Source organism: Gopherus flavomarginatus, chromosome 2, assembly GCF_025201925.1.
Source record: "Gopherus flavomarginatus isolate rGopFla2 chromosome 2, rGopFla2.mat.asm, whole genome shotgun sequence".
Classification (NCBI taxonomy): Eukaryota; Metazoa; Chordata; order Testudines; family Testudinidae; genus Gopherus; species Gopherus flavomarginatus.
The window spans coordinates 210348691-210372870 of record NC_066618.1 but is presented as its reverse complement, the minus strand read 5'-3'; the positions used below and the strand labels follow the sequence as shown (position 1 = coordinate 210372870).

At 39.7% G+C, this 24180-nt stretch overlaps 1 protein-coding gene across 7 annotated transcripts in view; it reads left to right on the top strand.

The window, feature by feature from the left end:
* Window positions 1–24180, top strand: part of PTPRM (protein tyrosine phosphatase receptor type M) — a 729462-nt gene that overhangs the window by 475448 nt on the left and 229834 nt on the right. For all 7 annotated transcript variants that reach the window (XM_050942101.1, XM_050942100.1, XM_050942099.1 and 4 more), the window contains one exon: window positions 18034–18166. In XM_050942101.1, coding sequence (XP_050798058.1) covers window positions 18034–18166 — 133 coding nt within the window. The remainder of the gene's footprint in view (window positions 1–18033; window positions 18167–24180) is intronic.

The window sequence follows — 24180 nt, the reverse complement described above, 5'->3', positions numbered from 1 at the left end:
ATTTCTCATCTTTTTTGCAAAAGACTCCATTGGCAAAGCAAACGGCGGATAACAAGAAACCCTGTCCTGTATCCTAGACCAGTGGTTTTCAAACTTTTTTTCTGGGGTCCTAGTTGAAGAAAATTGTTGATGCCCGCACCCAACAGAGCTGGGGATGAAGGGTTTGGGATGCGAGAGGGGCTCAGGGCTGTGGGGTAGGGCTGAGAATTAGGTGTTCAGGGTGTGGGAAGGGGCTCTGGGCTGGGGCAGGGAGATGGAGTGCAGGAGGGGTTCAGGGCTCTGAGCTGGGGCTGGAGATGAGGGGTTTGGGTGCAGAAAGGGGTTTTAGGTTTAGGGGAGCTCAGGGTTGGGGTGCAGGTTTTGGGCATGGACTTACCTCCTAGGCAGAGGGGCCATGGGGCTTCAAGTGCTTCCCACTTGTTCTGGCACCGCAGACCGCGTTGTGCCCCAGAAGCAACCAGCAGCAGGTCTGGCTCCTAGGCACGGGCTCCGCGCAGCTCTTGCCCGCAGACACTGCCCTCCTCCCCACCCCCGTTTCCGGCCAATCGGAGTGCGGAGCTGGTGTTTGGGGTGCAGGCAGCGCATGGAGCCCCGGGGCCCCCCTGCCTAGGAGCCAGACCTGCTGCTGGCTGCTTCCAAGGCGCAGTGCAGTGTCGGAGAAGGTAGGCACTAGCCTGCCTTAGCTGGGCAGCACTGTTAACAGGACTTTTAACGTCCTGGTCAGCAGTGCTGAGCAGAGCAAGGTGACCCAGTGCCTTACATGCTGTGACCCAGTAGTGGGTCACGACCCACAGTTTGAAAAACACTGCCCTAGATATATTAAAAGGAGGAGATTGGTGATCATTAACCAATGCTGAGGCTCAAGAATAAGTAGATAGGGATGATATGCCAATATATAACTGATTTCCGTAACCGAACCTTATCCAAATCTGTCTGAGTTACTCCCAGAGCAACTGGTCAAGGTTTTTTTCAGTGTACAAAGAAAGCGGGAAAAATAGCTAAAATTAATGTTATAGATCAAATTCAGAGTTCTTTTGATATTATCAGATAGACAACTACCAGCAACAAACCCAGATTGGTCAGAGTGAACATATATGGGCAAGATGACAATCTGTTTGCTAGTATTTTAGCATAACATTAATTAAAGAAAGAGATTTGTATGATACACATCAGGCATGATGAGTTTGTTATGTTATCTTTGAGTTCACTTATTCTGAAATTTTTCCACCATCGATGACTTTTCTCCAACTTTGGAATGATTATTATAATTCTAAAGTCAAACTTACTTTAAGAGGGGAGATCTGAGTCTCCTGCTATTTTGTTATTAACTTTACCTGTAATATAAATTGCAGCATTAAATTAACTGTAATGTTCTACCCATTAAGTATACTTTATCCACATAGAGTAAAATATCCTGGGAGCTATACAGCCCAGCTTCCATTTAACTATATTCCTTTATCATTGTAATCACATGAGTATAATATCCATTATTTATTTAAATGTCTTAGCAAATTATGTTCTTTGGGATCTGGACTGCTTCTTCAGCTCTCATTTCTGTCATGGTGCATTCCTGCTGCATCTGTTTCGAGCAATTCTGGCTCTCTTCACTCTCACCAATTCCCAGTGATTTATTGATAATCTGTGGGACTGATGCCTTTGATCTCATTCAGATTGTTCTTAAGCTGATTTGTCTATTCCAGTGTCCATAAGTACCTGTTCCCCTTCTTTTGGATCTGAGCTGGACACATTTGTCTTTCCATGTAATGGATAGTCTTGATGGGAACCCCCATTTGTATCTTCTATTGTTCTTTCCAAGAATTGTGGTCATCTGGTAAGGTTCTCTTCACTTCTAAGGGTTGAGATTGCAAGATCAGGGAAAATTTGTATTGGCTGGTTAAGAATCATCTGTGGTTCAGTTCTCTCCCTCATTGCCCTCAGCATTTTATCCTTGTCTTCATAGTAGTGTAGATCGACAATCACATCTCTAGGTCTGGAGCCTGCTGGGGGCCTGGGGAAAAGGGATCTGGAAGGCTTCTCAGTATGAATGTAATCCTTATTGTCAAGTTTTAATATATCGTGGAAAATATTTTTCAGTGTGTCCAGCAATTTCTCCCTTCCCTTTTCCCTCTGGAATACCTTTAATCCTTGTGGTGTTCTTGCATTCTCTGTTTTCCATGTCCTCCAGTTTTAATTCTGTTCCTTTTTATCTTTTTTAATTATTTGGATTCTTTCATCTAGATTAATAACGCTGTCCCATTGCTCGTTGAATTCCGCTTCCACTTCTGATATTTTCCAATTAATCTCATTAATTTCATTTTGTATATCTTTATATCATCTATGGGAGTTATGCAGAGTTATCAAGAGGAGAATGAATACCTTCTATTGTGAAATGTCAAAGCAATGTACAGGGTCACTTCCTTCCATGACAAGGAAGCAGTATGAGCGAGGATCTCCATACTGAAATTCTTATCCCGTCTTTCCTTTAGAGCTCCAACATTTGTTATACTGCTGGTAGTTTAAGGATTCTGATCATCCCTGTTCAGCTGGGCAGAATATAAAGTGAGAAGAAAATTCTCTGCTTTCTGCAACACCAGCTGAGTGCATTTTAATGGGCTGGAGTGTCGCTTGTGATTTATTGCCCTTTTTGTTCTTTTATATGTTATATTTGTCATTTTTGCTATGGCAGTTTCATTTATAAAACAATATAGTTACAAGAAAATATTAAGGCATGCCATGGGAGCTACCTTTTTTGGGGGGGGCACAATGTACTACTGAGTCAAGTGTCAGGTATTCTCCTTCCAAAACAGTGCCGCAAAAGCAAGTAATATTTTAAACATAGGCAAGTTTCCATGTATAGCACAAACAAAGCAGCTAAAATTAAACAATTTATACTGAGGGAGTATAATGATAACACTGATGGCTATTGTCACCAGAAATGCTGAAGTACAGCATCCAAGTGTAAACCTGCTCCATTTGTATAAAAATAGGAATCTGAATTGATTAGAAGTCAATTGATAGTGTGGTAATGTCCACAATATTAAGAATTTTGTTTCATTATTTTTATTGTAATAAGGATTTACTAGGCGATTTGGTGAGAATAAAGTAGTAGCCTTAAATATGAATGTGGTCTTATAATTACAATAACAACTAGAGGCATCAGTCACGGATACAGGGCCACATTGTAATGAGTTACTATTATTTGAACAATGGCTGCGTGGAAGGTTCTGTCATCAGTGGAATCAATACAGTTCTGCTGCATGGTTAGGAGAATAGGGAACAAGATTTGGAGAACCTACGCAAGGAATCCTCCTTAGGTACTGCATGCATATAGTCACCAAAGGGACAGATTGACAGCAAGGGTAAAGAAGAATCACAAATCTACCAGCCATTCTCCCTACATGAGGATGTGGTGGAGGCAACCAGAAACAAGCCTACTACTGCAGGCCATAGAATATCTCTCCAGGAGAAGATCTACTGCTGCTTTGTGGCCTGGAAGAAGTTGGTAATCCTTCCCCAGCCCCCAGAAAGGACTCTAGTCCACAACCCAGTTGTTTAGACTTTGCACTAGAAAGTGAGCATTAGTGCATTTGCTCAGGAGAGCTGAAGATTGATGGGGTCCTATAATCAGTATGGAGGCTGTTTTCAATCCCTTAAAGACACAGCTAACTGATTTGGAATTCTGTGGATTCCAGACCAGGTCTCAGAGAAGGATTTGGCCTTACGTACTCGTAAAATATCTGGTTTTGGCACAAAGGTAATTGAAGCCACCAAAACTTGACCATTTTGTCCATTCTAATTTGAAAAAAAATTAATTCAGTCAGTAATTTGCAATACACTGTGAAAAAGATTATTTTTTTCCTTTCTCATCATTGTGAAATATGGAATAGTAAAAAACTTGAAGTAAAAACAAAAAATATGAATGAGCTGAGCACGAGTATAAACTATAACGAATTAGAGACATCTCTACCATTTGTATGGTACACATTGACATTGTGCCTCATCCAAAATGTGTGAGTTTCAACAACAGACTGGAGTAGCAGCTAGTACAAATACAAGAGAATAAAATAATGAATTAATTTCTAGAGAATGTTTATGTATCATGTAATCTGCAATTTCACTATTTATGTGAAAAATTATGCCTCTGATTATTGCTTTCCAAAACTGAACATGTTCTGCATTGCCCCACAGTAGAAAATTAAGGCAAGACAAGAGAAGAGTGAGAAATTCTGAAATGTAATCAGGATATAAAGAAAAGAGTGTGAATTCAATTTTTTCCATCTGTAGTTTTTGACTATATTCATAAATTGTAAACAATAAAGGCAATTTAAAGAGCATTTTGGACCTCTTTGGGTAAGATAGTATGTAGTTCTAAGGTTATCAGTAAAAAAACATTGAGTGTACTACTATAAATAGAGGCTATAGTGTATAGAAAGGAACAGCAAGCAGGAGGGCATTACTCTTTTGCTATAACCAAGAGGGCCAAAGTGCATGCCACTTTGAGCAAAATAATGTTATGATAGTGTTATCATATGACTCACATGGCTTCTGGATTGCATGAAAAGAATTAAAATGTTAATACATAATATCTATGGCAACATTCGCTCTTTGGAGTAATTTTTCAACACCTTGCAAGACACCACCATTCTTGTTAAGAGGAGTTGCACACCTAATTCCCCATGTATTATACTGAAAATGTGCATCTTTAATAATGGGAGTTAGACTGTGATAATAGATTACTTTAGAACACTGTAATTGTTAGGTTGGCCATTAAATGTGTGTGTGTGTATTTTCAAACATATTTCTCCTAAACTTTAAACTTTCGTGTACTTTTTCGTCATTTCACTTTCCATTATTGCTGATAACTAAGAAGTTTGGATGTAAACATCTCAAATGAGCCAGGGCTGATTTATAGTTTTACAATCAAAGCCATATGAATTTTGCAGTCTCATGGTTCTGAAGACAAACTGGGCAAAATGCAGCAATTTTGACTAAGGTCTGCTTTCATCTTTTCTGTTAGTTCAGACTTGAAACTCAAAGTGAAGCACAGGAGGAGATGCAAACTTGTGTAAGTCAGAACCAAAGAAATTATACATGAAAACTCTGTGAAGCAAAGTACCCATATTTCAAAAAAGCCTAGTTTTGGTATCATTGAATAAGACAGCTTCTGTTTATGACTAATTATTGTGATAATTAGCAGTGAAGGGAAAGGAGCTATAGGAAAAAAATACTATTTAAAGTATTCTTGCTAAAATGTGGTAGCTTAGAAAGTTTCCCCTGGTCCCTAAAAGACTGCTACCAATTTATGAGAAATGAAGTGTAAATCAGTAATAAGCAATTATGCATTCAGAGGGGTCTATTCTTGTTGATACATTTAACATTCCTTCAATTTGGACAGCTCTTTTATTGCCAAAACTGCAAATGTTTCTGAGATTTGCACAAATACAGCATTAGTACTGTAATCTAGCTACAGAGGCAGATTTCTGTGGGATTATTTCTCCCCCCCCCTTATACTTTTTTTTAACTCCAGTTTCCCTTCCCAGTCTTCTCTTTTTCTCATCCAAAAATTGGATGAAACCTTCTACAGCAATGTATTTTAAACTTGAAATTGAATGGAAATAAAAAGAATAATGAAAAGATACTTTGTCTTTTTGTCCAATGTTTTAAAAAGGAAGTCTCTTGCATATTTTTATTCTATCACAGATAATTCTTTCTTGCTCTTGTAATGCTGTGGCCTCCATTATGCCTTCCTCCAAGGAAACCCACAAGTTGGGAATGAAGGAGTCAGGGCATTATGAGAGACTGACTTTGCAACATTACTAGTGAAGCCTCTTAATAAATGGCAAGTAGGCTGGGGGTGGTGATTGTGGAGTAGACAGAGAGTGCAGACTTTCAATCTATACATGGGGAAATGACAACTTAGATCAGAGGTGAAAGGCTGACCAGTTTTAGAGCTGGGGGACTCAGCACTGCCCTGCCGTGCTTCTTCCTGCTACCCCCGTGGCCACACGAAAATAGAGCTTTCTGCCGTTGACAAGTGGGATTGAATGCTCGTTGGATTTAACTCTCAGTTGGCAATTTGCAGGGGTATCAGAAAACAATTTCGGTGAAAACCCCAACTTCCTAGCCACAAAATCTCAAATAACTCCAGTTAATCAGCTTCTATTGGATACCAGGTTCTTTGCCTGCACTCCCATGGCATATCTGCTGGACGTGGCCTCTTCTGTTCATGGAAGCACTGGGAATAGTCTAGCTACCTGTGTCCATGCTAGCAGAGCAAATTGTCTTGGCTGGTTAAGTTTCAGCATGTGCAGCTCGCTGATATTCCAGAGGTGTGGGAGAACTGTATTCCACAGCCTGTGATCTGGTCCCATGTGTTTCCTTCCTCGTGATGGCAAACTGGGGTAGCAGAGGGTGAGCTGCTATTGGAGATTGCCATTCTCTCTCCTAAAGACAGCAGAGTGCCAGTTATCCTTGAGGAAGCTCTCATGTACCCGAGGCTCAGACACATGCTCATGACACTGACAATCTGGCTAGCTGTAAACCTATTTTAAATCTTTTTCTGTTTAAGACAGCGGAGAGGTGGAAGCAAGACAAACTCATGGGATATCTGATTTTATTGACCTTTCTTATTCTAGTTTCAGGCCTAGGTTTGGCACAGAAACTTTCTTTGTGTGTTGGTCAGTGATCTCCCCCAGGCAATGGGTGAAGATCAGATGTCCTTGATGGTGATCGTTCTAACTACTGCCTTGGTAGCACTGACTATAAGGTGGTGATGACTTGCCCGTGGACCATAGAAGGAATGGGTGTGGTTCCTCTAGACTAAAGTCGATTCCTTTCTTTCACAGGTGAATTTGGGATGATACATTTTTGCCCCAAGAGGTCATGTAGGCAAGTGCTCCAAGTTGAGGGAAGATTAAATATACCTAGACCATCCTTGAGAGGTGTTTGTCTAACCTATTTTTAAAACCCTCCAGTGATGGGATTCCATAACTTCCCTGAGTAACCTATTCCAGCACTTAACTATCCTTATAGTTAGAAAGTTTTTCCTACCTAAATCTTGCTAGCTGCAGATTAAGCCCATTACTTCTTGTCCTACCCTCTGTGAACATGGAGAATAATTGATCACTGTCCTCTTTATAACAACCTTTTACATATTTGAAAATTGTTAACAAGTCCCCCCTCAACCTTCTCTACACTATACATGTTCAGTTCTTTCAGCCTTTCCTCATTTTGTTTTCTAAATCTCTTATCATTTTTTTGTTCTTCTCTGGACTGTCTCCCATTTGTTCATATCTTTCTTAACGTGATGTAGTTGAACACTTTACTGTGCCTTGGAGCAGGGTCCCTTGTACACAGAATAGGGCCAAATTCCACAGCAACAACCTCAATGTTTCTCAACAACATTAACTTATTTTATTATCATGAAATATCCTTCCCTCTAGTTCCCCGTGCCTTTGCTCTCTCACAAACTCATACAACTATGGCGCACAGATGAAAATGCTAATTGATGTACAATTTGTCTTTTCTTCTTGAGGATAGAATGTTTTCCCACAGACAACTCAGCTACCTGGGCCTTGGTTCTTGTGATGTTGCCCAGGTAGTTTAGTCTAGATTAATCTCTCCATATGTTTCAGGTAAGTGAGGAGCTTGTAGCTGGCTGCAACGACACATCTCCCTTCTCCAGGTCCCGGGCCAGCATTCTGCACCAGTCTGCACTTCTGGTTTCCCCATTCCATGGGTGCATGCTGGACTCCAGCTCTGGTGGGAGCCTGCAGTGTGATAAAATTAACTTTTCATCTGGAGAAAGCTGGACAGCAAGAGGCAGGCAGGGTGACAAGAAACAAAATGGCTAGCTACAACAAACTGGCAAAGTTTATGGGAAAATTGCGGAATTCCATAGTATCTTGGTAAAATGCCAAATTCCATTGCTTACAAAATCTAAGTCCATAGGGCAAGACCCTGATTGAAATAAGTAGGGCAGTTTACACCTCTTAGAGTTATTGTTTCAAGCTCCCAGCAGACTCACTTGGACATCACGACGACAGTTTGCAGGGTGTTGGTGTTTGAGTGGTTATCTTCGCAATCGAAAGAAACATTTATTTCTAATGAAAGCTCAGATTCTAGATTACCCTTCTGTGGAAGGAGGTGAAATCCATGGCAAATAATGTGGCAGTGGAATCATGGAATGCAAGTGACCTGGCATTTGGAGCATGAATGAGAGCTGGCTGTCTAAGTCTAAAGTGATGGAAGTGGATTGTCATAGTCTCCTGTTGCTGTTCCATGAGTCCCCTTGATTGGAGGCATGATCTCACCTTACAACTCGTGTGATTGCAATTCATGGGGTCTTGTTAGACTTCAGCTGCACTTGGATGACCAGATAGCAGTTGTGAACCCAACTGCTTCTTTGCATATGCAGTTGACCAAGAGGCTTTTACCTTTTATTTCTGATATAGACTTTGCTACTGTAAACCATGTTTTTGTCACTGTGGGATTAGAGTCCTGTAGTGTGCTCTTCAATGGCTGACACTTTTTGGTCATGTCCACCCAAGAAAAAAGATATGTTTTATCACATGATAAAATGCACTTTTTTCCTTGGCCTTTAAGGCCTGTAAAATTATTTGAAAATTTAAGCTTGTGGAGAATGGGGCTTCCTGCTTTTCAGCAAGTTATCTGTACAAGAACACAGCATCACAGCTCTATGCTCTGCAGTGACTGCTTATTAGTTTACTGGTATAGGTTAGAGTATTGATTATGACCCGCGAATCCCTAATGGTCTAAGGTCTAGCTACATGAGAGACAAGATCTCCCTCCTTATACCCCTTATTTCCAGCACAGGGGAGTGTTTGGGACTATTTTATCACCTTGTGAAGAAAGGAATCTTTTATTTTTGTTACTTTCTTGTTGATAAAAGGAGCTGTTGGAAAATAATTTCTTTCCATGAGGAAAGGGGCACTATTGTGGGGCATTTTGTGTTTGCTTTCTTTTCCACCCTGTCCTAAGATTTGGCAACTGTAAACCAAGAAGTGGGTCAGAGATTCTAGTACAAGGGGAGTTTTAGCAAGAGTGGAATAAGTTCTTTTTGTTGGTGCTTTGTTGTGTGGCTGGTTGTTTGGGGAATAGTCAAGGTTGATTTAGCTTGAGAGGCTGTTTTAATTTTCTTCCTTTTCCTTTTTTGTTTTAGTGGATTGACTCTTTAAAGTTATGTGTAGGCCTCTGAAGTTTTAAGGAGAGGCTTTAAAAAAAAAAAAAGAAGCCCCGTGACAGGCAATATAGCTAATTACGGGAGTGTAGATCAGGGTGAGGCCAAGGGATGCACATCACGTTGGCAACTGGGTTTGGTTATGGCAGCTATGAATGTTATTTCTTATGTTTACCAAAAGTATAAATGTTTAAAAAACAAATAAACCCTACTTTGTGCTCACATGCGCTAAAATGAATCACCTAAAAGTGAGTTTAGAATTACAACCAAATTGAAAATCAAACAGATTAGACATATCCATCAGTGACACTTTTGCATTTCTTTTCGTGCTGTTCTCCATTCTTTTTTTTTTTTACTTCTTTGCACGAGTGAGGAATGTCATAAACAAAGTTAATCATTCATAATTAGTATTAGGAAGCATGCTGTTATTTTGATAAGCCTTTTCTGATAGACTCCTCCTGCTTAGGAACTCTGAATTTAATTGTATCACATGACGCACACCTTTATTCAGGGTCTGTTCATAAGACATATTTTCACGAGTGTATGTGTGCACACACATGCCCCAGCATGACTTTTGCTAAAGTACAAAGCACTGTTAATGAAGGAAAGACAACTGAGCATCAGTATATAATGTAAAATAATCACAAATAAAGAGCAAATACTCTGTCATGAAAATTAGGGCCCTGTTCTCCCTACACAGTGTGTGAGTAACTCACCAAAACAAAAAAGATTGAATGGGAGTTATGTTATAGGGTGAGAAAATCTGGCTACAGAGTTTTCAGCACTGACAGTTGACTAAACAAAACACAGAGAAAGACACATTTCCTGCCAAGCGGAGAATACCATCTACAACTGAGCATTTGACAAGGGAACAACAATGCAGAAAGGGGAAATACTGTAAAAAGATAATAGACCTTAAGCCAGTGAGTTTACAAAACTAATATATTCAAGACATGAGCTAGAAAGGGGGAGAAAATTGATCAAAACCACCTTCCTTCACAAATTATACCCTGCCCAGGGTCTATCAACACCTCATAACTTCAACCATAGGGACAAAAAAGCAGTATATTTTTCAAAGAAGAAATAAGAATGTTGATGTGAAAGCAACCAATGAAGTGTGTTGAGGTGTTGCGGGCTTTCTACTGTTGCTGGAATTCTGATGAGAGTAATGAAACAAAGACTTTTGTGAGCAGAATACTTGCTGGTTAGCAGATGAGGACTGAATGTCAGTTGTTTACAGTACAAACAGACTAGCTGGAGTGATAATTCATTTAATCTACACATTTGTATGTCTTTTGGATCTTCTCCAGTACAATCTAAAATCTTGGCATCTGGACCAAAAATTAAACTCAAATAGAAGGTGCTTTGGACTTGCTTGTTGTATCCTTGTAGCAGTGCCTCTTCTGCCACCGACTTAGAAATTAGAGCTCAATTATTCATTCTCACGAAAAAACCCATATGAGGGGGAAAACTGGCATGGAGTTTTCTAGCCAATATCCTCTCAAGGAGGGAGTTAGTTTTTTTTATCAGTCCATGGAAAAGAGTTGGCCTCCTAAGAATGTGGATTCCAAGGTTCAACAGGGATCCCTACTCTGTGGATCTCTTTGCATTCACAAGGAGGACCTACCTCTCTACAATGCTTTTTTTTCCCTTTCAGCAGCATAGCTCAGTCAGGAGAAAGCTATTGATATGCTTTTATATTTTATCATAGCCTAACTTTCTACAACCAACAGCAAAGTTACCTAGTTGTCTGGTTTTCCCACAAGCATCTTCACTTTCCTGCCCTCCAGCATGAAGCATCCTACCCAAACTCTTCCATAAAGACACTGCCCTGTACTCCTTCAGACTCCCCCTCAAGACCTACAGTAATGCTTACAGAAGTGCCAAGTCATAACAGCTAGCTGGATAGGCAGAAGGAATTATTTATACCCATTGTGCACTGTGTAAATATATTTTCTTATAATTGTTTCCCTCCCTCTTCCATTTCTTCTGATAGTTTGTGACATTCACTTGTTATAGCTTGTCTTAATTAGACTGAACCTCTTTGGGGTGAAGGCTTGTTTTGCTCTGTGTTTGAATTGTTCCTAGCACAATGGAGTTCCCAATCTGATTTGGAGTTTCTAGGTGCTGCTAAAATATCAGTTGTAGTACTAATAATACCTTCCCCACCTACTCTTATGCTTTGCTGTGTCCTTGGAAGCTTTGGGGCTCTTTAAAGCCAAATTTTCTGATCTTTTCAATCTTGTTGCTATGTGGCAGTGAGAGTAGAGCCTTTGGAATGGATAATCAAAGGCAGCACCACATGTCCGTGCCTCCCATTTTGCACGATTCCAACTGCCTAATCATAATGCAGCTGTCACATGGGGTTATAACATTTCATTTCCCTGACCTGCTCTGTAAAATGAGTTAAAGGTAGGTGTTGAAAAGCGATAATACTTGGATCATGCTGCCTGCATAATAATTTGATTGCATGTCTCAAAAGAGTATGAAATCTTGTAGGTGTGATTATTAATTTTTCCCTAGGGAGAAGCAGATGGACATTTACCAGTTTCTGTGTAACATAGGTCAATAGTTAAAGAAAAAAAAATCATGGGCTGGTTAATAACAGGAAAAGTAAGTTTCATTGGAGATTGAGATGGTCTAGACTACCTGTGTTGTTATCTAGGAGGTGTTTAAATGTATCCATTACATCAGTCGATGTAACACCTGTAAATGAAATTTAGCTGGAAGAAACTTGGAAATGACTTACTGAGCAAGTACGGTTAGAGACCATAAAGCTGCAGAGTAGAAGTAAAGAGACACCCAATTGGTCAACCTTGAGTGGGAAATAAAGTGGAGATCAACCTGCTTTAGTTAAAGGAAGGGATTATTTGTTGATGTAAATAAACAGCAGAAAAATCGTAGAGGTTTTGAATGAATTGCTTTAGTCAGAATAAGTGAAGTTGTTTTGTGCGGTTGTTGTTTTTAATCCCATTTCTTTGTTGTGCTTGTTTGTAAGTATGACTGGTAGGCCATTGGGATAGGATTTTTTTAATGATTGCTTATTCATTTACAGTGACCCAGTTATCTCTCTTAGTAGACATTTCATAAAAATCCCCAAACAAGCAAGTTCAAGCTTTATTAATTTAAAACAAACATATGGTGTTCTCTCTTGTGCGCTCTCTCTCTCTCTCTCTAATATTATTTTGATTTTATCTGGTGGAGGGCTCTTTTATTATTCAAGAAAATTATCAAATTTGACAAGCAAATTCAAACCAGTGTACATTCTATTTAAAAGAATTAAATTATATTTTTGAGTTCATTCAAACAATTTTCTTAACTCTAATTTTAATAAAGCGTGAGTAATACACTACTTATTTACCCTTACTTTACAAGCAAGAGACTATTATTGTTTATCATTATTTTTTAACCACCAGCATTGTGCTTGTCTCCTTACAGACCACAGGGAATGAGGCAGCTCCTGCCTAAATAGATAAGTAAAATTATTCAGATACAAAGTGGCAAATCCTTCTCGTAGCACCTAGACAGAGTAACTCGGCTGGGCCCTGGGAACTCTGTTGGGGAAAAGAGAGGGGAATTTTCCACCAATTTCTTCAAGCCATGCAGCAGTCACAGGATTATTTTGCTGGAGTTAATTCAAGAATTAAAAGTAGCTGAGCCACTAAGTAATAGTGACCATAATATTGTTAGGTTCAACATCCTAATGGGAAATAAGATACCAAAAAGTGACACTAAACTTGATAAAGGGAGACTTTAATAAAATGAAGAGGCTAGTCAAAAAGGCCCTAGAGTCAAAAGTAAATGAAGTAAAATCCTTACAGGTGGCATAGGTAAGAAGACATTAACTGATTCCTACAAGACATGTATACCACTGAACAAAAACAAAATCAGGAAGCATGATGTAAACCAGTCTGCCTAGATGGCAAATTTTGAGAGGTTATTTGAACCAAGTAGAGATCTTTCAAAATCTGGAAATTTAACCCCAGTGAAACCAGTAAACAGAAGGCAATATGTAAAAGGGAAAGTAAGAGGGATAAGATGGATTTTGAAGAACAAATGGGTATAAAAACAACCATGAAATTCTTTTAATAGATCAGAACCAGGAAGCCTGGGAAAGAAACTCACTGGGTTCACTGGATCACCAAGGGAGAAGTTAAGGAATAAAACAACATTGCTCACAAGCTAAATGATTTATTTGCATCAGTCTCCACCACAAAGGATGTTAACGGATATACCTATACCACACTTTTCTGGTAATAAAAAATGAGGTACTATCACAGATTGAGATGTCAGAAGAAATTGATGAAGCTGATTGATAATTTAAGAAGTAATAAGTCACCAGACCCAGATGCTATAAATCTAAGAGTTCTGAAGGAGATTAAGTATGAAGTGGCTGAGCAGCTAACAAAAATATGCCATCCCTCATTAAAAACACCTATGATACTGGAGAATTTGAAGGTAGCAGATCTTGTAACTATATTTTTAAAAGGCTCCATGGGAGATCTGGGCAATTACAAACTAGTAAACCTTATATCTGTACCTGCCAAATTGGTTAAAACTGTAATAAAAATAGTGTAATAAAATGCCAGGACTGTTAGATCATAGTATAACAGAGTATAACCAGCCCAGGTTCTGAAAAGGAAAATCATGTCTCACGAAAGTCTTAGGATTTGTTGTACTTCTTGATTAAATAAAGGCTACAAGAGAACCAGCTGATGTAATTTTTTAGATTTTAAATAGGCTATTGGCAAAGTCTCTCACAAGAGGCTACTAAAGAAACTAATAGTCATGGGGTGAGAAACAAAGTATTGTCATGAATCAGAAATTGATTAAGAGACAGGAAACAGAGTAGGAATAAAAAGGCAATTTTCATCATGGCAAATGGTTAGCAGTGGGGTACCTCGAAGTTCCATGGTAAATCAGTGGTTGCTGAATATATCTATTAATTCCCTGGCAGGATGAGTGAGCAATAAGGTAGTAAAATTTTTAGATGATACAAAGTTATTTAGGTTAGTCGTGTCCAGGTAAGATTATGAGGAACTTCAGAGGGACAAAACAAAACTTAAGTGAATGGGCGACAGCATGATCGATGAAGTTCAGAGTTGATAAATGCAAAGTAATGCACATTGGAGAGAAAAATCTGAACTACTTGCAAACCTGACATATCTTGGTGAAGACCTCTGCTCAATGTGCGCTATGGTCAAAAAAAGCAAATGAGATATTAGGAACGGGATGGAAAATAATTCAGATAATATAATAATTCCCTTATAAATCAATGATTCAGCCCTCTATAGAATAGTGAACTCTTCACTAAAAGGATCCAAAATGAAAGAGGGTTCAAAGAAGGGTGACAAGAATTGATTGGGATAGTTGACCTTAGCGAGGTAAGAAGGGGCATGATAAAGGTATATAAAATAATGAATGGTGTATATAAGGTAAAACAGGAGTTTCTGTTCCCTCTGTGACATATCACAAGAACAATGGGACATTCAATAAAATTGAAAAGTGGGAAAGTCAAAACTGATGAAAGGAGTACTTTTTCACTCAAAATGTGAATTAGACCAAACATTTATTCCCATGTGATGTCACTGACTCTAAGAACAAAGTAATGGTCAAAGAGGGATTGGACAATTACTGGGGTAACAAGAACATCCAGATTTAGAATAGCTCATGCTTAAAGAGTTTAGAAAGGGATATAAAACATTATGCTTCAGGGTTTAAACCAATAGGATGAAGCCATGGGAGGGCAGTTCTATTCCACATCTGCCTTCTGAAGGGGTTTCTTGCACCTTCCTCTGAAGCATCTGATGCTAATGACTGAGACAGGACACTGGACTAGATGGACCATTGTCTGAACTACTATGGCAATTCCTATGTCCATATGTCCCTACTCTAACCTCTGGAGCTCCCATATCCCTTCTCCATGTGTGAAAAGCTCCATGTGTGAGCTGGAGGATCTGTATGATGGTGGATCCTCCTCCTAACTGTTCAACCCTGAAAAGCAGCCATGCAAAGAATGCAATTAACCTTAAAAGAGATGATCTCCATGACAGGGAGAATATATGCATGCTTTTAATTGCCTCTTGGCTTTCTTCTCTTCTTTGCACATTGTAACCCATAGTGGTTCCATTATGTTGAGGGCCCTGTTCAGTCGTGGAGGGAGGTAATAGATGTTGAGAAAAGCATGTTGGATTGTGCAGAGCTCTACCTTAGAGTGTAGCAAGAGTTTATTTTATATCTTTTTATTGGTAGCCCTGTGCTTTTATTATTCTGTTGAATTAACACTGCTCGCTTTCATTGAAGGAAGAAAATTATAAGGAATGATGTTAGTTGAGAAGATAGTCATCTTGCACACTAGAAGATGGTGAGTGTTCCAGTCATACTAGGCAGTGTGGAGGAGAGCACAAAGATGAGAATGTAAGAAGGATTGTTTGAAAGCTTAGATCAAGGGTCTCAAACTCAATTTACTTTAGGGCCAGTGCCAGTCCTCAAATCCTCCAGCGGGCCAATAATGTCACTGAAGGTGGTGTTCAGAAAACATTTATACTGTATTTTTTATTTCCAATTTCTTAGAAATAATAAAACTGTCATACAACTTTATACAATTCTTCATGTGCCAGAGAGTTTTTAGTGTTTGCCAGACACCTGGCAACACTTCAGTTCTGTCAGTTTGTTGATGTTTGGCCTCAGTGACTGAGCAGTTGAAACCTTCAGGATTGCAGCAAGGTGTGCATCAGATAGTTGTGTTTGGTATTTTGACTTGTATTATTCATTGTGGGGAAAAAAGTGACTCTGCTTCCATGGCTTACTCTACCTGGTGTCTAGTGATGATATCTTTCTCCCTCTTCCCCAGCCAATGGGAGCTGCAGGGGGCAGTGCCTGCAGCAGACATTGCTGGCATCGTGTCTGCATGCATCTCTCCTTCGCAGGCTGCAGTGGGGAGGATCTCGGGCCGCGGATGGCCTACGAGCTGGGACTTTGAGACCTCTGGCTTAGATCTTGCTACTGTTTCAATTCTCATTTCCCCTTGCTATAAACTCTGTATCTTGCCTCGTCATTTATATCACTCTTGATTCAGTGTTTCCCACCTGCCATTTGCAGCTCAACAGCTGTTTTCTGCGTTAAGAAGGTACAGTAGGTATCTTCTAAGTACCTAGCACACTTTGAGTGCTGTATAAATTATAATAGGAAGCTTTTTTAAAGAAATCCCTCATACGATACAAGGGAATTAAAAATAGTATTGTTTAGAGCAAAATTTTATGCATATCTGTTACAGAAAATATAAAGCCTGATTCCACTATCCTTACACATACTGAGTTTTACTAGTTCAGAACTCCCATTTATTTCAGTGGGACTATTTCTTAGTAAGATATTAGCTGTAGTAAACATGATGGAATTGGGCCCATAGACAGTAAATATCTCTAGCGCATTATGTTTACAGTACACCCTGGCCAGAATTTTCAAACAGGTTTAGCACCCACAGTAGGTTCCAAATATTCAGAAGGGCTCAGCTCACATTTAGGCACCAGTAAATGTGGCCAGATTGTCTCATCCGATACACTAAGCTCTTTCCAAAATCTGGTCCATGAGTGTCTCAACGGGAACTGCTGGATGCTGACCACCTTTGAAAATCTGGCCCTGATCGTGGGAGAGGAGCAGAGGAAAATTTGGCCTCAGGTAAAATCCTCGCCTTAGCCATTTTTCATAAAAAGGCAAATAAAAGGACAAGTAGACAACAACTGTGCCTTTAAGTGCCCCTAATGAAACCAGGAGACTGTGATGGGAATGCTAGTTCTACAATATTATGGTTTAATTGCATTTTACCTCCCCTGCTTTCCCCATCCAAAAAAAAAGCTGTAATAAGAACACTGATAAATAAATTCCTATTTCTGGGACTATCTGTCCACTTTGTAAAGGTGATATGGTGCCTCAAATGATAAATATGTGACATTTTGATTTTAAAAAGTGTAAGTTCTCAAAAAATATATATTCAGTTTAGTGAATTGAACATTATGTCCTTAACGTTTTTCATCCTGAACTCATTTAGTGGAGGAAATGGATATTTCATCAGACATGGATTTGACGTTCCATCACATTATACAGTAAACAATACAAATGGTAGGCTTTTTTAAATGGGAAAGCTGGAAACACTAAGACAGTAGCTGCTGCAAGGCACTGGTTATCTCATTTAAACAGATATTAAATGTGGGTGCCAGTGATGTGATCATCAGCTGCTTCTCACTTTGTGAATAAATTGCTTAGAAGGAGTCTTTTGCCTACCAGATGTGACCTAGATTTAGATTTCCAAAGGCAAAAAAAAAAAAGGTCTATTGTACAAAAAAAACAATTGCTGGTAAAACGCGTGGTAAATGAGCTTATCTCACTTTTCCAGGTGTTTAAGCTAATATGTTACGGACTTACTGCTTCATTTATGAAAAATAATTAAGGAAGATGTTCCAGCAAGTCAAATTAGGATAAAGGCTTAGGATAGTTATTGTGGTGTTAGCAAGTTTTTAAATGGCAGGAAGAACAGGGAGCCAACACAGATAATAAAAATACAGAAAATTGTATGTGTGAAGAGGGTCTTATAAAAGGGTCAGGCGTGGGTGTAGTATCCATCTTGTGTTGTGGTTTAGCAAAATATTGCAGAACAATATGAACAATTACATTCCTTTCAGTGCATATGAGACCAGTTTTAAAAAAAAAATCAAAGCATTGCTGTCTGTCAGCTCTGATAAGACTTATTACTATGTATGTTAAATGTAACAGGAGAACAAAGTGTAATGTGTTTATTCTTCCCCCCCCTTCCTCTTTTAAATCCACTACCTTCGTAGGAGCTGCTACTCGAAAACCAGACCCAGAGCCAGAGAAGGAGACAGACCATACTGTTAAAATCGCTGGAGTCATTGCAGGCATCTTGCTGTTCGTTATTATATTTCTGGGGGTTGTATTGATAATGAAGAAAAGGTGAGCAGTTAATATACGTTTTCTATGTGCATATTTGTGTCAAAGCATCTCCTACAGCAGTTTTCAGTGTGATTCAGGTAAATGTATCCAGCCACCTTGCTGCCCTTTACCACAGAGTTAAGGAAATGCTGCTTATTTTCTCTGAAGCCTTGTGGCATTTTGTAAAACTGTGCTATATGAATTTTTTATCTTGCAGCACTTTTTTATGAATTAAGGTTTGTGGCTTTGTTATCAAAGAAAAACAACTGAAGGTTAATGATTCTAGCATTGTACATATTACTACTGCATGATGGGCCCAAATAATGTAAGAACAGTATCTCTGTCCCAGAAGGGCAAGCCTTGTCTCTATGCAGCAGCTCAGCTGAAAGTTTGATATTATATGATTCCCCACAGAAATCTGAGAAAGTTGCCCATCTTGAATATAAAAGAAATGCTCATCTAAATAGAAAGGGAATGAGGGAGCTGAGATGAATTGTGGTATGGATTAAGTCTATATTGTTCTGTGCAGATTTCATTCCATGAAAACAAATGAAAATGGTTCTCTTGGAAAGATGTTGGATGTTTCCAAAAGTAGGTTTAGCACACATGCATTTGGGTTTTGTGCTTTGGACATCATTAGAAAACTGCTATAGCAATAGAGGTAGTTGCCTCTGTTTTAAATGGAGAAACCTACTTCCTTTCTGAATACCATCACAGTGTAAAGGGGTGAGGAAGGGAGTGAACTGCAAGTTTCTAGCAGCTAGAACATTGAAAGGCTGTTGCCTATGTTGCGAGAATTTCAGTAGTAAGTTGAATCAAGGTTTGGCCATCTATTCTGAGGTATGAATGAGTTTGCAGCCCTGGTGTTCAGGTTGGAGGTAGTTGAAGGAGTGGATGAGTAGGGTTTGGCAGCTTGAAGAGGGGTTGGACTACAAATGTTTGTCCTCTGAGTGCTCATCTCTTACCCTTTTCTTCCAATCTACTTCCACTTCCCTGGAATCTACTCTAACTTCCCTGGAACTCTGCTCTGACCTCCCAATCACAGTCCAGTGTTCCCTTCTTTAAAGTAGTAGACTAGGCCCACTTGTGCTGGCCCTAGTCTACTACTTGCAGGCTGGCGATTGAACTGTGTGTGTACCAGTAGTGTGTAATAGGTCTGGATTTTTTCCAAACCTGAAGCACATTGAGCAATTGGCGATAGTGCCAGGCTTGGAGCACATCAGATGCACATTTAAATAGCTGGCAGGCAGGTTGTGCATTGGGCACAACACAGAGCCAGCTGGGCCCCAGTTTTCTTTAAGATAGAGGGGGGGCAGTGGAGGGAAGAAGAGTGTCCTGGAAAGGGAATTGTGAGCTCCCCTAGTGGATGGGGGAGTGACCACTACAAGAACTAGACGAGGCACCATCACAGATCAGAGAGGAAATTTGAGTCCATTCTAAATAGTATCTGGGACACTGGAGCAGTCTTGCAAAACCCAGACATTCCCAGTAAATTCCTGGGTTTATAATCCTGTGTAGCAAGAGTAAAATCTTTTCTGAAATGTAGTACCTTCTCCTTCCATACATTTTCTTTTAATTCTTTGCTGCAATCATACTTTCCATTTTAACTATAAAAAATGAGTCCCAAAAGCCCCTCCCTGGCGCCAGACATAATGCTGGCATGCTGCGATTAAGGCTCTCCACATTGCTTTGCCAGTCCTGCATCACTTAATCCTGACCTACATGCAACACCCTTCTTAGTCCAGTTCTGAGCCTCTCCTGAGCCCAGATTGCCATTTTTTAACAAATTTTGCCAAAGTGTAGAGTAATTCCAGTTAAGAGAGAGACTCCTGCAAAGACTCTTCTTGCCTCCCAGGGAGAGCTGCCCAGGAGCAAAGGAAGGGTTGCTTAGTCCTGCTCCCTCCGCAGTCTTTCTCCGAGCAGGCAAATGTTGGTCCCTCAGCTGCTCCAGTGGTTGTTGCTTTGCTGAGGCCTTTTATAAGCCAATCCCTGGGCAATGGGAAGGCTCCAGACCCATATAGTTGGTGGCAGGTGTGGGTAGGGCACTCGCTTTTCTTCCCCTTCTCCCCATTGACATCATTTGGGACAAATGTTCTTAGTGATTGAGACAAGTCTGCTAGTGATTAAACGGAAACCACTAAGGCCTATTTACGGTAACCGTATCCGTTAACTCTGTTACAAAATGTTGTCCCTTGACATTGTTAGAACGCCTTTCTACCTTGTAGTGTAGATGGGATTTATGGATAACTAATTTTTAACCATTTTCCTGAACCATACTGCAGGCTTGAACAGAGACTGTAGAGTACAGTTAGGACCCATCTACATTACAAGATGTAGCCAGCTTTTAACCAGATATAGGGATGATTGTGTTTTGGCCAGGTCTCCAAACATATAGTTGTAGCATAGACAGGCCCTGAAATAATTTCACTTATGACCCAAGTAAAACTTGAACCAGTTATTCAGTAGAATATCAATTGACTATGCGACCTAGGGTCCCTATGTTTCACCTAGGTTCAGTTACTTTGTACATATTATGCATTCGAAGAGAATTTATAATTGTTTTGCAAGCTAAGTACAATTGTAATGTAAGGGCAATATCAGTATGTCATAAGTTTTATGGTACTTCAACTACTTCTGAGTGAAACAAGTTTATCAATATTGTACTATGTGATGATTATACTTGATAATTGGGCATCAGTTACTTCAACGGGAGTTTAAACTGAGTAAGGAATTCACTTAATCCTGGGTCAAAAAATATTACCTTGCATTTCTGTGGAACTTTGCATCCGAGAACCTCAAAAGCACTTCATAACCCTATATTAATTAAATCTCCCAATACTCCTCTAAAGTGGTTCTTAAATATTATTCTCATTTTATAAACTGAGGCACAGAGAAATTAAGTAACCTACCCAAGGGCATATAAGGAATCTGCGGCAAAGCTAAGAATAGTGCCTAGACTTTTGTCTCCTAGTTTGATGCGCCAACCACTAAACCCTTCTTCCAGCATAAAGATGCTCATTGCTCTAATGACTACTACAAAGTATGGAGGGACCTGGATCATGATTGCAATATCAATTTACAGTGATGTCCGCGAAATCAGAATCAGGCCTGTGGAGTGGCCTGCTCTCAGATATGATCTGTCTATCTCACTTAAGACTTCGTCCAAAGCCCATTGAAGTCTATAGGAGTCTTTCCATTGACTTGAATGGAATTTGAATCTAACCTTTATTGCAGTTTCAAGCAACTTACCCAATCTCCCCCTGCCTCCAACATTCCTGCATTGAAAATTGCAGGACCTCATTGACAACTACATGCATAAAGAAAGTTTTGCTTTCACTGGCAAATTATAAAAAAAGACAATGGAATGAAAATGATAGCAATATTCCTGTAATGTTTGGTAAACAGTAATAATAAATAGCATTGCTTTCCAAAATTATATTAAGGATCTTGGATAATAGCAGGGAGGGATGGATGGATAAAAGGCATAATTCAATCTACTATATTGTCTATCTGTTCTTTTCTTTTTTAAATTATTGTTATTTCCAAAAAGTATGGAGGTTGAAAACTTAGATTTAATGGGAGAGGTTTGCTCAAGGATATGTTTATTTGGGATGCAGCAGTTCCAGTTTGTGCTACCATCTTGTTGCTGCTGTGGGAGTGTAGTAAACCAGTGGCTATTAATATTTGATTGGGTCAGAAATTGCCTCAGTTCTTCTCAACAAAAAAGAGTTGTTTTCTTGTGTGCTTCTTTTGTTTCTACTCTGAGATGCATATACACCTGAGCCTTCTAATAATTTCTAATGTCTGTATCTGTTTAAATGGGTAAGGAATGCTTAGTGCTACTCAGGAATGCCCTTTCCAGCTCTCTGGTGCTGAACTTGCAGAGCACTAGTCCAGGGGTTCTCAGCCTTTTTCTTTCTGAGCCCTCCTCCCCCCCTCCAACATGCGATAAAAACTCCATGGCCCACCTGTGCCACAACAACTGTTTTTCTGCATATAAAAGCCAGAGCTGGTGTTAGGGGGTAGCAAGCAGGGCAATTACCCAGGCCCCATACCATAAGGGGCAACACAAAGCTCAGTTGCTCAGGCTTCAGCTTCAGCCCCAGGTGGTGGGGCTCGGGGCCCCAGGTTACAGTCCCACATGGCAGGGCTTTGGCTTTCTGCCTTGGGCCCTAGCGAGTCTAATACCAGCCATGCTTGGTGGACGCCCTGAAACTTGCTCATGGTCCCCTGGGGGCTCCAGACCCCTGGTTGAAAACAACTGCACTAGTCCATTCCCTTGATGTAGCTCCAACATTTCCCAGCTGCCAACATTTCCCAGCAGTCAGTATGGAAACAAGGAATAACTCAGGTCAAGGGGAGGACCCAACCAGGCCCTCCTTTCCCTTTGCCATGCCTTCTATGCCAGCTGCAAAAGAGAGGTGGCGCGGAAGCCACTATACTAACTATGCCACCTGGGTTAACCTCCACTTATAAAACATGCCAACGGACCTATCCACATATATCAAAAGTAAAATGGAACTCAGTTGTTAAGGGTGCATTTCTAAAACAGAGATTTTTCCAAAGCATGGACAGTGTCTTTGCTAAATGATCTAATGTTTTTGTAAGTCTTAGTTTTCTATTTCTTAAATTACGCACATTTAGAACATTATATTTTTATAACAAATTTTCTCCTTGCGGCACCTCAGAATTATTGGGGATTTAAAACTTCAGAATCTAATTTTCAAGGAGTCTCATCTTCTAAAACCTCTTGCTCATATTATAAGAACTCAATATAAAAATAACTTGAACATGAGACATTTAATTTTTCTCCTATTATATCAAATTGTAATTTGATGTATTCACACAAATTAAAGCACCTGAGTTTTCAACATTTTTTAAACAGAATAATTTATCTCAATAACATGTTTGGCAGAATTATGCGTACAAGCACCAGCCGTGCTGCACTGATTAATTATATTTATTGTTGTTTCTAAAATTGCTATACATCTTTTAGATGTATGAGAACATTTGTACTAATTACATTAAATCTCTGTCACGGCAACATATGGTAAGGAATAGGGTTTGCGGTGTCATGAGATTCTAAATGGGAGCTAGAGAATGAATAATTTCTGAAAAGAGAAGGGGAAAAAAAGATAATTATGATTACACCACATACCAAAACAACCTCCTCCCAACACAATATAAGTAAACAGAACCGTTTTCATACAGCCCAGTCCTGCACCCTTCCTGCAGGCACTGAATATAGTAGCAGATATACCTGACTAAGAAGTGTAGGATTTTATCCATAGCCTTCCTGTTACCATATTCTTGGTTCTCTTTTTAAATCCAGTTTTGACAGGTGTGCATTTTGCAAATGTGCCACATATGATTAAATATTCAATACCAGCCTTTTGTGTTTAAACAATACTGTTAAGTATCAGAAAAATGGGAATAAAAACTGGAAAATATTTCTGAAGGCATCCTCAAACAAAGAAGATGAGAGAAAATGTGATGAAAGCCTAGTTTTCAAAGGAATGCCTGCAGCATGTAGCCTAAGGCAAGTTAGCATTACAAGTTTTTGCCATAGTCAAAGCACTGTGTCTGGGTGCTGTGAGAATTACAGATGCCTACCCAGTTGATTTCAGTCTTTTATCTTGCCAGTACATTAACATTATTTGTAGCTGTGGCGAGGCGATGGTTATTGGAGAATAAGCTTCTTTTTAATTAGAATCAATATTTTGAATCTGAGCAGGGTGAAATTCATCCCTTTGTGGAGGGCTTTGCCCCTCCCTGCTTTCAGAAGCCTTGATTGGGGAGGGAGAGTGGTGCAGCAGCAGGCGGCACAGCTGGGCAGGAGGCCCTGTGCACTCTGCCCACTGCAGGAGGGAGTTCCTCACTGGCTCTGAATGTGGAGTGGAGGGAATCATTGTGAGGGAGCTCAGGTGGGAAAGAATGCTGGATCCATGCTTACATGGATGAAGAGGCTTGGGATCCAAGTGGCCTTTTGTAGTATCCCCAGAGGCAGAAATAGTAGAGGTGCAGGATTCTGCCCA